This window comes from Cibotium barometz, chromosome 51, assembly GCF_041138505.1.
Source record: "Cibotium barometz isolate CiBa-2024 chromosome 51, ASM4113850v1, whole genome shotgun sequence".
NCBI lineage: Eukaryota > Viridiplantae > Streptophyta > Polypodiopsida > Cyatheales > Cibotiaceae > Cibotium > Cibotium barometz.
Window position 1 is genome coordinate 8,310,496 of NC_141096.1, and position 15,263 is coordinate 8,325,758.

Consider the following 15,263-nt stretch of genomic DNA (forward strand, 5'->3'; position numbering starts at 1 on the left):
AGGATCAATGATGTAAGATGAGTACAAGAAGGTAAAGGTGAAGTGATAGAGTAGTGAACACTAAATCACAACATGGAGGAGTAAAGTGAAAAACACTGAAGGCTAAAATGAAGACTAGAAGCAAACTTCAAAAAGACAAAACTTTTCAACACTAAAAAAAATATAGGGTGTGCCTTACAAAACTTCCCTTAGTTAGTTGACTATCTATCAAGATAGTGGAGGCCTTATAAAACTCTTTTTGGTTGATTTAATTTCCATCAAGATAGTGAAGGCCCACTTTTGGAGCTATGTAAGAAAAAAATGATTAACTCCTTATCAAAATAAAAAATCAAAAGGTGGTTATCTTTACTAAAACACGGTGAATGGTTAAAGGCAAGTAACTTCAGCTTTATGGTATGTTCATGTGTATAAAAAATTGCCATATAAATGTCTTTTCTTTACTAAAACAAGGTGAATGGTTAAATGCTTCAAGCAACTTCAACTTTATGCCATGTTCATGTCTATACAAAATTGTCACGTATATGTCTATACAACTGTGATGGCAAATATGTTGTTGATGTTGTAGTTTACAATAAGCATGGATGTCTTGGGAAGGAGGAGGAGAACTTAATGGTGGGTAGTCTTCCCACACATCCCACTCAATACTTTTACAAAGGTTTATGTGTATTCAGAGCCTTTGATTGCTTACACACCATATGTAAGTACACACATTAGTGAAGCAAAAATTATAGCCTCTATGCGTGGGTGTCCATTTTGTGTGAGAACTTGCTCGAGTAGGTAGAGTGTGTGAAAGTGACATTGCTCTATGTGTTTATAACTCTTCGAAGTATGTAATGACAGTGTATTTTACATTGTAGCAACACACTAGCCCCATATAAGGTTAGGTTATATGATACATACATACTTTGGCATGGGATGTAAAAATGGTAATTTTGCTTTCTCCCATTTGTTGAAGCAACCAACCCCATACATGAATCTTTTTATAGGGTTGGGCTTCTAAAGCTACAAAGCTCTTATAGAATCACCATGATCTTAATGTAGCATGGAGCGTCTCCCTAATGTCATTGCATATAAATGTTTATTGACATTCTTGCTTTTTCTTCCAATGCATAGGCTATACATTAATCAACAATTAGCAAGGTGTAATAATCAAAGTTGAAGGAGGGTAGAATTTCTTTTAAAATCTAACACATGCCACATTAAATTGGCTATAGATTACACTATGGAGACAAAAAAGCTTCCATCACAAGGGTGGTGGAAACATTAAAGTTGAAGCACATGGCTTCTTTTTAAACTTCAACCTTGGTCTATGTGCCTTAATCCCATGCATAGAGGGTGTATTTAATTAGAAGATGAGGGCCTGTAAGTCACATATGGATACCAATAAGGAGCTACTTGATTCCTTGAACACATATACTATTAAAAGGTTGAGAGGGAGAGTCCTCATGCAGGTTGAGAGGGAGAGTCCTCATGCAGGCACACCAACACACTTGGTTGGCACATTGTGATGCCACTCTTCCTCCTTTGGATGACCCCTCATCCATTTTCTGTTGTTAGAGCAAGGGTATGCAAGTGAACTTTGTGAAGCCATGCTTAAAAATATAGGGTTTAATTGAACCCCCCTTTCAAGCTTTCCACAATAGATCACCACCTCTCATTATCCATGATAGGGCAATCTTGTTTGTCCATGTCCATTTTATGTTGTCAGAGCAGGGGTATATATGCACGTGAACTTTGTGAAGTCATACTTAAAAATTAGGGTTTAATTGAACCCCCTTTATGCTTGCCACAATAGACCTCCCCCTCTCATTATCTATGACATGGCAATCTTGTTCATCCATGTTCATTAGCCATTTCTCTCTTGTGTGCAATATGGAAAGTATCCAAAGAGCTATGTAGGATAAGAGGCTTAAAGGGCTTAGATATTTATGGGCTTTGGCTTTTGAAGTCAATATGTGAATTATATATCAACAGTCCTCTAGTTTTGCCATGAAATCCAAAGCCCTTTTCCTCCTTTGCAGGTTAGCTTATTAGCAATCACAATGTTTACCACAAATAGGTGCTACCATGCTGATTTTGTAGTAAGCTCAGGTGTTGAATCTTAATCATGTGTGGTGCAACACACTAGCATAGTCAATGGTTTCCAGCGGTGTTTGAAAAAAATGTTTTTCCCAACCAATCAATATAAAGGCAATGCCCCAAATTATTGTGATTTTACACTAAATATTAGAGGAATTGTTGGGATTAAAACTGAAACTAAAACACAAAGTTATGTCCCTCGAAAATCAAGAAGATTAAGAAGGATTTTTCAGTTTCAATCGAGGAAAACACCAGAAACTAGGTTTTTCAAGAAATGGTTTACCCCCAAGAGTTGGAGAGGCTACCCTCCTGGTGGTGGTGGATTGGCCGATCTACTATTCTAGGAAAGGTGTGTAACCCCCCCCAAGCCTTGGTGGGACCCGGCTCTAAATGGTGGTCCAAACTTAAGGGTTCATGTTACGTAAATTATAATAATTAGAAGGGAGAGACAAAATATTAAAGGAATAATAATGATGTAGTAACAGATTCAATTCAAAGGGAGGGAAAAGTGATGGCACGGTGATTTGAACTAAACAAGGGAGGGTACATTTACACTAAGAAATTTCTGTTCAAGTGCATCATCATCTTCATCTGTTTTTTAATCTCTCTTCATCTGTAGATAAAGCTTGGACCGCCATAGCCAAGAACTTATCGAGATTGCCATGGCCCCTTTCTCGGATACTACCTACTGCAGGCCCCATTAGGAAACGGCCCCCTTCCGCGCCCTTCGCTTTTCCCCATATATATATTGCCGTTGCTCCAAAACGATCGCATAGCAGAAAGACAGAGGAACTAGCACTCCTGACGCAGAGATCTAAGCAGAAACCCTATTTACCTGCAGAACGTTTCTTCTCGCTGAACAGAAACCAGTCTGCCGTCGAAATGTGAGAAGTACAGAAACTCAACGGTTTGCGGGAAAATTAGGGGTTTCTGTCTGAAGCTCTGCCTGAAATTCAGGGCTTCCGTTCAGATCTTTGCCTTAGGAAAGAGCTCTTTGCTTCAAGCTGAGATCAAGCGTGCCCTATTTTTTTTGCGTTCTCTGCAACATTACGGTTTTCAAAGAGAGCAGAACCTTCAGTTAGCAAGCTTTCTTCGTACAGCAGCGACATTCTGACTCAGATCTCCGTCTTGTTGCAGAAAGGTGAGAGCTCCCAAACCTTTCTCTCCATTTTCCGCCACATTCTTAGGGTTATTAGAAGAGCTAGGGTTTCAGTGCAGATCTTTGTCCCCGTATTTCTCCATCTCGGTTTTCTCGTCTGAAAATTGAAAAGTAGGGTTTTCGAAGAGCTGAACGGCCTGAACCTCTCTATCGACATTAACAGCAGCAATCCTTTTTTTCCACGTGTGTTGTCCTGATCAGGAAAGAGACCATTAGCGGCAGAACTTTTAATGCAGCAAGCAAGCCTCACTTGGAGCCTCAATTTTGGCCGTTTCATCAGTATCGACAGGTGCAAGAGGCAAGATTTGACCAGAAGAGTTTAGGGAAATGACCGCAGCTTGCTTTCATCACCACAGTCTCCTCTTCCTGCTCTGTAATTGCCTCCATTCTTGGCCCTCAGTCTTTTGTTTACAAGTCGGCCCCCCTTGTTGCCACCACAGCTTTTGCCCAATAAGAGGGTAGAATCCTCAGGAACCCTTGCCTCGGCTACCCTAGACTCAAAGTACAGAGTAGGTTTTCTTTTCCTGTCCAAAGGCCATGAATCTACAAGGCATTGTGATCTTCTAAGCCTGCATTGTGTTACTTCTTAGGAGGTCCTATCTTTTGTTGTGCTTTGATTGGTTTTCAACTCTTGTCTTATGTCTAGTATGGTGGCTGCAAAAGCCTGCTGTTTTGACTTACCCCCTCAAGGACACATATTCTCATCTTTTGCTGTCTAAGCTGACCTCGCACGTGATTTGTACCACTGGTCGCTGGCCCAATGTCAGACTTAGCTAGCAGCATTGATGAGGATGACAACTTCATGGACATTCAGTATAGAATCGGGAAGCAACCCTATGAGTTTGTTCCCAGCCCTAATGTTACTTCGACTGTGCCAAAATCTGACTCAAAGCTAAGACGCAAGAGCTCGATAAAGCAAAGTGTGGAGCCTGATGATATGATCAATTTGCTCTCTGGCTCGGATCCACTAAGGGTGGAGTTAACAAGACTTGAGAATGAAGTGCGAGGTATGTGCAACTGCATTCTCTTTGATTCTGCATTAAAGTAGGCATTGTTGGCAAGGTATGTAATCATCATCTGCATTCTCTTGGCTTCTGCTCTTTCTTTTTTCACTGTAAGGCAGACTGAACAATGCCTTTGTTACACTGCTCAGTGCTGTTATGCTGGGATAGTGCTAGTAGTAGATTTTGAGTGCATTTGGAGTCACGTAGAATGCCCAAACTGCAAGTTCTGGTTTATCTCATGATTTGTGTCTTGGCAAAATTCTTGTAGACAAGGATCGAGAACTTGCAGATGCTCAAGCTGAGATTAAGGCATTGAGACTCACAGAGAGAGCAAGGGAAAAAGCATTTGAAGAGGTATTGTCTCATTATCTGATTTAGAATTCTTTTTCTGCATGTCTCTCTTTGTTTCATTTCCAGCTGTGCCATCTGATCATTTTTAAATTGACTAAAGGGACTGTTTTTTTTATAAAAAAAAAAGCTTTCTGATGTGCTGGCAAAGGTGGAGGAAAAGCTCAAACAGACAGAAATTTCACTGGAGAACAAGGTAATAGCTGTATACAGAAAGTTCATGAAAGATTAGGAATGGCTTGTCTGGTGATAAACTCTTGCTGGAGATGGAATCAAATATATTGAAGGTCTGAATAATGCAAGCAACTGGATGGTCTTTTGATTTGAGTGACTTCTGGTGTTCCTGCAGAATCTTGAAGCAAAAAAGATAACTGACGAAAAGAAAGCAGCCCTTGCAGCTCAGTTTGCAGCTGAGGCAACACTCCGAAGAGTTCATGCTGCTCAGAAAGATGAAGATATGCCTCCCATAGAGGCCATTCTTGCACCTCTTGAAGCAGAACTAAAGATCGCACGCCAGGAAGTATGTTCCAAAGTTTCCTAAGTTAACCTCCAAGTTCTTGCCTTTGGTTAGTGAAGTGGATGCATGCGAGGTATTCTCATTGTTGAAATGACCCAAATCAACTTGTGATGTGCTCTTGCTGAATTTTGCAGGTTGCAAAGCTGCAAGATGATAATAGGGCTCTTGATAGACTCACTAAATCCAAGGAAGCGGCTTTGTTGGAAGCTGAGAGGACTGTTCAGATTGCTGAGGTTAAGGCCTCCATGGTGGACGACTTGCAGAATCGTAATCAGGAGTTGATGAAGCAAATTGAAATTTGCCAGGTGCTTTTGCATCTTTTTCTTATGGACTCGATGTTTGTGGACCAATCTCAGTGTAGTTCTAAAGGAATCGGAGAGCTGAAGTTTGTTTAGCTGTTGGCCAGGAGGAGAACAAGATTCTGGATAAGATGCACAGACAGAAGGTAGCTGAAGTGGAGAAGCTGAGCACAACAGTTGCTGAACTTGAAGAAGCAGTTCTTGCAGGGGGTGCTGCCGCAAATGCTGTTAGAGAACGTCAACGACAAGTAAACCAGTTATTGGTAAAGTTTCCTTTTTTGGGGGCACTTTTTGTGATTCCTAAGACATACCTTTATGTTTGTAGATTGATGGGTGTTCCATTAGAGGCAAATTCCCCAAATCTGGATGCTACTTGTTTTGTAGACATTATACAGGTTGTGAGTACACTGTATTTGTAATAGGTGTAACACATGATGGGACACATGATTCAATGCTTTCTGTCACATGGGCACACCTTTATAAGGGTGTCAGTTGCTCTTCCACCTGCTTGTGACCTTGTAGGCTTTTCTGATCCTCAGTGACAATCTGTGTTCTCACAGTATAGATCACTCTTTGGCAGGAAGAGAAAAGAACCCTTGAACGTGAGCTGGCACGGACAAGAGTGTCAGCAAACAGAGTAGCGACTGTTGTTGCAAACGAGTGGAAAGATGCCAATGACAAGGTTATGCCTGTAAAGCAGTGGTTGGAGGAGAGACGGTTCATGCAGGTAAGCAAAGTGGTTCTGGTGTGTAATAAGCTTCACATTGGGTAATGGGTTGGAGAGTTATTGTAAAGGGATTGTAAAGGGAGTTCTTGTCCTCAAAGTTGGTTATGCTTCCAGGGTGAGATGCAACAGCTTCGTGACAAGCTGATTATAGCAGAGCGTACAGCAAAGACACAAGCTCAATTAAAGGTTTTCATGTTGCGACAAAAATTCTTTATGCTTAGTGAACATTAAGATCTATACACTAGTTATTAGAATTCTAATGCGTTATTGCCTTTCTCAGCTTATTTTGGTTCTTGCAGGAAAAGTTACAATTACGCCTGAGAGTACTTGAAGACGGACTGAAAGGCTCATCCAATGGTTCTTCCTGTAGGCCACCTTCTGCAGCTGTGGAGGAGGGGCTGCGGAATGGGATGAATGGCTATTCTAGACGGCAATCTATAGGTGGAGCTGAAGATGCTTCCAGATTAGTTGCAAATGGTTACAACAGTAAACGTCGCAGTTCAACCTCACAATTAAGAGGCTCTATATCTAGCTCTTTGTTAATGAGAAATGTCAAGTCGACATCCAAATCTTTTGATGGAGGAAGGCCAGCTGACAACATGCCAAACAGGAGCAAGCTTCTCTCGAATGGCTTTGCAGAGCATCACAAGCAGGCGCTTCCTGTTTCTAGAGTGGAAACGCAAGACTTGTTGAAGGAAAATTTGGATATCAAGAATGAGGTTACAGAAGGAATGGAAGACTTCGTGTCTGGGGTTTTGTATGATATGTTGCAAAAGGAAGTGATTGCTCTGAGGAAAGCAAGCCACGAGAAAGACCAGAGCCTCAAAGACAAAGATGATGCAATTGAGGTGTGCTGAGCAGACTTTCCTTGTTAGGTTTGAGAAATGACCTGAATTCCTCATTGATTTGGTGGTGTAACGACCTTATCAACAATTTTCTCGAACTATTTTTGTTGCTCTTGATAGATGCTAGACAAAAAAGTTGAAACTCTGATGAAAGCCATGGACGTTGAGGCAAAGAAGATGCGAAGAGAGATGGCCAATATGGAGAAGGAGGTAGCTGCTATGCGTGTTGATAGGGATCCTGTCAGGCGTCAAGGCATTGCAAGAGGACCTTTGAGCACGTCCCAATCTCTTTCGGGAAGGTTTGTTGCTCCTTTGTTCTGTACTCACATACTTCATGCCAATTGGTCTGTCGTGAAACAACATGCTAGTTCATTGGTTTGCGCTGCTCTATGCTCTCTGCTTCTGCATTTGCTCATGAACAGGGGAGGCAAGAATGAGATATGAAGTATGGGGGCTGGGCCTGGCTTATTATAGGCTGAATTCCCCCCCTTCTTTGCTGGTTAGCCTGTAGGACTGCTGGTCATGGGTCCATAATGAAGGAAAAAACCCGTTAGGGGTGTTTACCCCTGGCCCTTACCATAGCCACTCTGGGTTCCAGGGAGCAGATTTGGGGCACCCTAGGGCTCCTCTATGGCCTTCAAAAGTACTTGAAATACGGCGCCTTTGCGTGTTGGGTGGGACACTTGCATTCCATTCGTTTCTGGCCCATTTTTGAGGGAATCTTTGGTTGTTTGGTGTTTTTGGATTCTTCTTGTCTTCATGGTTCTTACCTTTGTCTCCTCTAATCCGTCTTGCAAATCATTCCACAAAAAATAAATCACCCATTTCTGGCTTTACATTGTCTTCTAGAGTTCTTAGTTCTCTTGGCACATGCATCCGAGCGCTCATGCATGTGACATTTGGTGTTTATGCCACTCATAATTATGGTACAGCATCCAAAGTAATTGTGGAGTTATGTATCCATGTCTGTTAGTTGTGTGCTTATTGTGATGAGGCTGGATGGGTCTAACTTTGAGTGATGTAAGGTCTTGTTTCTTCCTAGTCTTGTAGTGCTGCATGGAACAGCAGGGTAAAAACATTAAATACTTTTGATGGAACCATTTTGATTTTTGTTAAACTTACTAAACATAGTAAAATATTTACCTTAGAGCTGAATGAGTAATGTAGAATCTTTTGCTTAGGATAGCAGGCAGATGCTGGAACGGTGTAGTGTCTTTGAGAATAGACGAGGCTCAGTAAGTTCAGTAGGGATCTACTAAGATTCTGCTTGGACCATCCTATCGTTAAGGCAACTGGATGAGGCCCATCTCTTGGCTGAACTGTGAATTCTGGTTTCTAATACCTTCCAGCCCCCGTTTCCATCACCACTGTTATCTGCGGCTGGTTTCTTTAGCTTGTTTTTTCACTCTTGGACCATCTAGCATCTATGTTCCAACTTGCATTCATTGGGCTTTCACTCTCAGGTACCCTTATGTTACCCTTATGCTGTTCTATATCTATGTATGTATGTGCGAGTCTCTCTCTATACATATACATATACATATACATATACATATACATATACATATACATATACATATGCATTTGCATTTGCATTTACATATACATATATACATACATACATATATATGTGTGTGTGTGTGTGTGTGTTCATAGTAGTGCACGGTCAATCCCACAGGAGCTGCTTTTGGGAACTGCCTGGAGTGGTTTGTATGCTCATTTAACATAAAAAACAAACTCATATCATTTTCTTGGCTCAAAGGAGTTACTTCCTCTATACCATAGTATTGGATTGTGTAATTTACTGCCTTTAAGAGCATATATACATTACTCTATGGAATTGCTACTTAAGGTCTAGAAGCTCATGCTGCAATAATGACCACTCTCTGCTAAAGGAGTATCTCTGGGTGTTTCAAAGAGTTTTCCTTCTTTGTTCAAAGGGCTGGTTGCTAGTGGAACTGTGAAGAGATAGACCAATAGCATTATAAGCACAATTTGCATGAATTATGCGTTTGGGAAGCTCAAGCTGTAGTCCTTCCTGCTGGTGAAGTGTGTTGAGCTTATTATCAATGTAAGAGAGTAGTGGATAGGTTTTGGCAAATGATTTGCTACTTATATTGAGCTGATTTAGACAATTTTGTATTAAAAGAGGTTTGAGCTTGTTCTTTGAAGGTATGCCCAACCTCAAATAGAAGTGTGAAATAGGGAGGAGTGCCCATGCACAAGGTGACATCATTGGGTCCCCATAGTCAGATCAAAATAGCTTTGAGTTCATACTTCCCAAATTGTTCATACAAGAGGCGACATCACTGGGTTCTCAAACTTAGATTCAAATGTATCTGGATGTTGCTGTCCCGCATGATCATACATCTAGCATAGCTTTCACCCCCATCATAGAAACTGCATGTGTGGACTAATGGCTTCTCTGCCCCATAGGACTCAGCATAGGCAGGGACTTTCTGTTCTTTGTCAATATTTTCCTCTACAGTCTGCTCAGTATTGAAGCCTTCCCAAGGTCGTCCATCATACCGAAGTGGTTATGCTCATCTCCTTGAAAAAAACTCTTCCCTTATGTATGTCAGAGACCCGGCTGCAGAGAGGGAAAAGCAAGGTATTGAGCAATCAAGTCCCTTCCAGAAAAAGCTTTCTCGACCATTCTCAAATGGTGGAAAAAACTCTTCCCTTTTGTATGTCAAAGACCTGGCTGCAGATAGAGGGAAAAGCAAGGTATTGAGCAACCGAGTCCCCTCCAGAAAAAGCTTTCTTGATCATTCTCAAATGGTGCAGGACCTCCCGCAAACCTTTTGGAGAGTCAAGCAATGAACCTTCAAAGAAGTGGTGATGATCGGCTCACTTTGAGGATTTCATGAATCATAAAGATCTCGCACAAGAATAGGTGATTTGAGTTGCACTTGGGGCTTGTTAAGAAGATGCACCGATGCTTCATGTGGGACTTGCTGCTAGTTGAGCTCAAGACAGTGGTGCAACTCTGGTCAGTGTTAGGTCCAAGTTTAGCTGCGGAAAGCTCTTGAGGACCTTGCAACTTCATTAAGGGGGCCCATTATTGAGGTGCATCTATGATACCAGTGGGGGGATCACTATAAATAGGCGCAATGCCACTCCCCTCATTTCTCTGTTCAGGCTTTTGGGAGACGTATGCTCTCAGCATATCAAGATAGCATCATGTCTCCGAGTTTTGTTCATGTGTATAAGCAAATTTACCTTAAACCTTGCAGGTTGTACATTCTTCAAGCATATAGCTTCTCAAGGATATATTTCATTTCTTGGAATTCATGTCCTTCGCATTCAACTTCTTTTGCACTTCAAAATCATTTGGAGATGTTTCCTCATGCCTTCCTAATATACACTAGCCTTCTATCAAGGAACATTAGGGTCCAAAGCTCCTCAGGTTAGGATATATAAAATGAATTATTATCTATTTAGGAATTTATAATAGCCCTTCCCAAATCCCAATCTTTGACCCATCATTCTTGGGAATGTGAATGTGTGATTACATGTTCTTGGAATGCAGTTCTCTTTTTCAGTTTCTGTTGGTTTCGTATTGAAAATAAGGGTTCTTTGAAGCCTAATACTTGTGATTACATGTTCTTGGAATGATGCATTCGTGTAGTTATTTTTTTTTCAGTTTCTGTTGGTTTCGCATTGAAAATAAGTGTTCTTTAAAGCCTAATATTTGTGTGGGATGGGTTTGTCTTTTACAATATTTTGGAACTCATGGTAATTCAGCTTTGTATATTGGACACTGCAAGTTTTCTGAGAAAATGCAACCTCACTGGTATGATGTTTATGACAGAAGCTCAAGAAATTCTTGACAAGGGCAGAGGGATATCTAGCACTGAAGATTATCTAGGGAAGGTGAAGTTCCTTGCAGGAGGGTGGAGCTACATCTGTTGCTGAGACAAAGCATTGCCAGATTTGTTAATGAAACACTTGCATGTTTCTGCATGTTGGAAGAAGGTGGCCTTGTTGTCCAGATTACAGTGGTGGCACACTGTTCTAAGATAAATGCTGAGTACAGGAGCAGTCATTAGTGTACTTACAGCACCTTTCCTTATATTTTTTGTGTTTACAGCTGAAGGAGCAACTTCCCATGATCGCTAAAATTATCAGAGTATGTAAAAGGCTGTGTGGCAGTGTGCTCTGCAGCTTGAAGGTCAGGGAGACTGTAAGATTGGGATTTTAATGGAAGTCATCTCCCTAGAAAATGTCTGGGATCTCTAAAGGTGTGAATATTCATTTCGTTTGAGTGCCTGTGTGGTATGTTGGAGTACTTCATAGGCTTATCAGGCTGGTAGTTTTATCTCGTGTTCTTCGAGTTGGTTTGGTATAATCTACGCTGTCTTATGGATCTGCAGGGCTTATAAAGTTCTCATGCATCATTTTAAGGTTTTCAAGACTACTATCATAAGCCTCTCAAGGTCGTATTATTGCTAAGGCCCTCTTGGATTTTGCTACCAAGGCATAACTAGTTGGCAGCAAGGGGCTAAAGTTTCACCTAATGTTGTGAGAGCTTTCTGTTGGAAGGCTAAGGGTAGAGGGAACACGAACGGCTGAGCTTGAGTCGGAAAAAAAAGTGAGTTGATAAAAAAAAACATGGTTCAAGGCACCAACTAATTCAAAAGTTCAAGAGGTTTTTTTTGGTAATGTCAGGAGGGAGAGAGAGATTTATAAGTGAATGCTGAAGGACAAACCAGCCTTTAAAACCAATGTGTACAACCTGTAACAGAAGATGCCTAAAGCATCCCTAAATGCAGTCTTTGAGATGTCTCTAAACAAGTGCCTCGTGGGTGGACCTCAATTTGAGCTTTGGGTGGGTGATATTGTGGGCTTGGCCCCCACAATCAATATTGACCTTTCCATAGAAAGAAAGTATCAATGAATGTGTGGCTGCCGTGTGCAATTGTGCCTTTTAAAGAGTTGTTCCCTAGGCCTATGAGCCTTATGGTCATAGAGGATCATACCTTTTGTCTTTATACTCATTAACCCGCCGACCATGAACTAGCTTTAAATCTCAGGATGCTGGACGATGCAGTAAAGCATTCTTTTTGAACAATGGGCAAAGCATGTTCCTTTGTCTTCAACGGCGTTCCACAATTATGCAGAGCTCTCTTCATTCCCTTACTCTTGGCTTGTCTACATGCAAGCCCATGACAAACATAGAGATGTCCAATAACAGGTATCCTGATAAAGCCATGTTTTGTGTAGTCAAAGCTGCCAAAGGTCATTGTTAATAACTTTGGTTTGCTCTTGTTTGGTAAGTATGGCTGCGTGTGTTTGGGTGTATTGGAAAGGCGTTAAGTACATCAGTAAAAAGATCCATGTGATGCCATATAGTGTTACCTGGGGCAGCTAATTGCAAGCCATAGCTAGCTAGGCCTATCTTTTTTTAACCCCTCCAGTGTCCTTTCCTCAATGAAGGCCAGTACCACACTGCTTTATGAAAGAAAACCCTAGAAGCTTCTCAATGCCGAGGGTATCACAAATGTGTGATATTCAAAGCAGGAGAAGATGCAGACACAAAGATGCTTAAGGAGCCCATTTAGAATTTAGCGGAGATAAAGATCAAGCTGGAGCCAGTGTCAGAGGATAGATACTGGACAAATCAACGTGTAATACCTCAACAAAATTGTTAGTTAGTACGTTCTAGCGGTGGGAGAGGATCTTCTACAACCAAGTGAAATGTATGAGAGAGAGAGAGAGAGAGAGAGGTTCGAGGTATGTAGAGAGAGAGGAGGCATGTTCGAGGTATATGTTGTGCAATTTTTTATAAATTAACTAAGAAATACCATGTTTAGTATGCTATTTCTTGTTAATATATATCTCGCATCAACTTGAAAAATCTTGTCGTGGAACTCGGGTGGATCATGGCATTTATAAGGGCCCTTGCACTACCCAATCTGCCCCACGTGTGGGTGGTAGAAAGGTAGTGCGAGGTAGAGACAAAGATTAAGTCAATACCATCCACATCGAGTACACAAGTCTTTCCTTTTTGGAAAAACAAACCACTCCCAAATGGAGTATTCTTAAACATTTGGGTCATCTCACCTTGGACTATATCCTAGATTAGTGCTTTTATGCCGGGTACTTCTCTTTAAGAGAAGTACAAAAGTCAAACTAAATCTTGGTAAACGAAAGCTGAGCTTACAAATCCAAGAAAGGATTTGGCTTGGGTAGTGGTCTTCACTCATACACTTGCGTGAATAATGCATCTAAGATATGTAAGTACTTCTTTAAAGAAGCTTTCTTTTGTAAACTTTTCTTCTAAGAATTTTCAATACATTTCTTAGTTTTTGGTTATGTTCTATATTTTATGATATCGCCTAAGAAGGCACATTTGCTTTCTTTTGTAAACTTTCTTTCTACTAGTTGGGGACCTGTGCTTTGCACCTCTTTTGAGGTTTCCAAAATCAAATTCTACCCAAACCTCCTCAAACCTTCTCCTCTCTTTCTCGAACCTCCAAATTTTTGCCACGTGTAGCTTTGTGAAACTCTTCCTTAAGATAAATATAGAGAATAATTTTCAATACATTTCTTTGTTTTTGGTTATGTTATGATATCTCCTAAGAAGGCTCACAACTTTTGTTGGATATGGTATTATTCATCATTTGTTGAAAGTTGTTAGTGTACAAGTGAGTCCAAAAAGCTAATATTAAAAACTCAAATGTTCATACCTAGTTCTAAAGCTAATGTTGTAGACATCACCCTCAAATATCCTATTGTGATGATGGTAACCTATTCTCAAATCGATCTTTAAAAAGTCTCATCCTCTACCAACTTGATCAATGAGATTACCATCTTGGGTTTTGAACGGTTTGCTTCCACTTAGTGGCCAAGTGGGGTTACTAGTCAACCTTGTTAGATTGCTTCCACTTAGTGACCCTACTTAGTGGCCTAGTATAATCAACCTTGTTAGATTACTTTCATACTTAGTGGCCAAGTAGGGGCTCTACTCAACCAACCTTTACATACTCTGGCCATAACCACTTTGAGTAGTCCTTCGTAACACCTTTCCTATGTCTTGGGCATCCTCACTTTGGTGGTGTGCACCTACCAAGGTTGTGGGATTAGCTTAAAAATTGGTGGACACACTTAGCTTGCATATAGACCTTCCAAGCCATGCCATCCTTTACTAATTACTTGAACCTTGATTGCTCATCAATGATAACCAACCTTGATCGGTCTATGACTCCTTAAAGACCATTTAAATAAGAGTCTAAAAAGGAAAATTTTAATAGATCGAGAAATTTAGAGGCCTTAGAAAAACAATCTCTAAGTAGACTAACATGACCATCATTGGTGTGGGCTCCTCTAGTTGACATAATGGTCCGAGAGTGTTCGGGCTCAGTAGTTGTGCATACCTTCCTGGTCTAAGGAACACGGTCGTGGTGTGTGGAAATGATGATGGATATTTTATAGAATGTTATAGAATTTCTTATGATGATCTATTGGATATATTTTCTAGTTTTACATTAAGTCTTTTCAGTAATTTTTATATTGAAAAGAAATGTTTGTCCGTAGAGTGCGTATATGAGCTCTGTTTTCAGTTAAGCGTGTGTGTGTTTAATGAAAAAGGGAATTTCAATTATGAGGGTGCGAGTTCACACCGGCTCCATGGACCTTGTATTGCAGAGCTAGTATGAGACCACTAATCCCTTAAGAAGCATCAACAAGATAAAATGAATGAACGTGAAGCAGTGGAGGTGTTTCTCACTAGAATCAAAGATCTCTGCAAAACCAATCGGTTGCAATTGGTGTGAGCATGCTCTCCTTGGATCTCGCTCATTCGTCTCGTTGTCTAGGGTATTGCAGCCTAAGTACCATACTTTTGTTATATCTTTGAATGTGCCTACTCCTCTCACATTCAAGGAGTTTAGTTCATTGCTTTAGGATGAGGAGGTGAGTATGCAGAGTGGCAACCAAGATTTCTTTACTAACACAAAGGAAAAAAGTAGGAATTCTAACTCTACAAATCAAAAGAAAAAGGTTAAATGCAATTATTGTAACAAGAAACGGCACATAGTCAGAGAATGAAAGAAAAATCAAGCAGATGCCAAAAGAATGGCACTCTAAAGACCAAGGAAGAATCCAATTATGTTGCAGAAATAGAGCTATTTATTTCCATTAAAGAAGTGTGCATTGAGAAAACTAATGTTGTATCATATGATGGTTCTTTGATCATCGACAGTGGGGCTTCTAGGCACATGACCAATCGAAAGGATTGGTATTCCTCCCTAAATCCTATGGGAGATGATATGTGGCAACGG

General features: G+C 40.7%; 1 protein-coding gene across 1 annotated transcript; it reads left to right on the forward strand.

Annotated features, from left to right (window-relative positions):
* The first annotated feature begins 2,597 nt into the window (after nt 1–2,597).
* Nucleotides 2,598–11,221, forward strand: LOC147609290 (microtubule-associated protein 70-2-like). The gene is made up of 12 exons (XM_086787770.1): nt 2,598–3,220; nt 3,440–4,245; nt 4,511–4,596; nt 4,721–4,786; nt 4,940–5,110; nt 5,242–5,412; nt 5,514–5,669; nt 5,987–6,133; nt 6,248–6,319; nt 6,433–6,981; nt 7,099–7,277; nt 10,793–11,221. Exons 2-12 carry the CDS (start codon nt 3,999–4,001, stop codon nt 10,809–10,811), a joined length of 1,863 nt encoding a protein of 620 aa, XP_086643896.1. The 5' UTR covers nt 2,598–3,220; nt 3,440–3,998; the 3' UTR covers nt 10,812–11,221.
* The last annotated feature ends 4,042 nt before the right edge of the window (nt 11,222–15,263 follow it).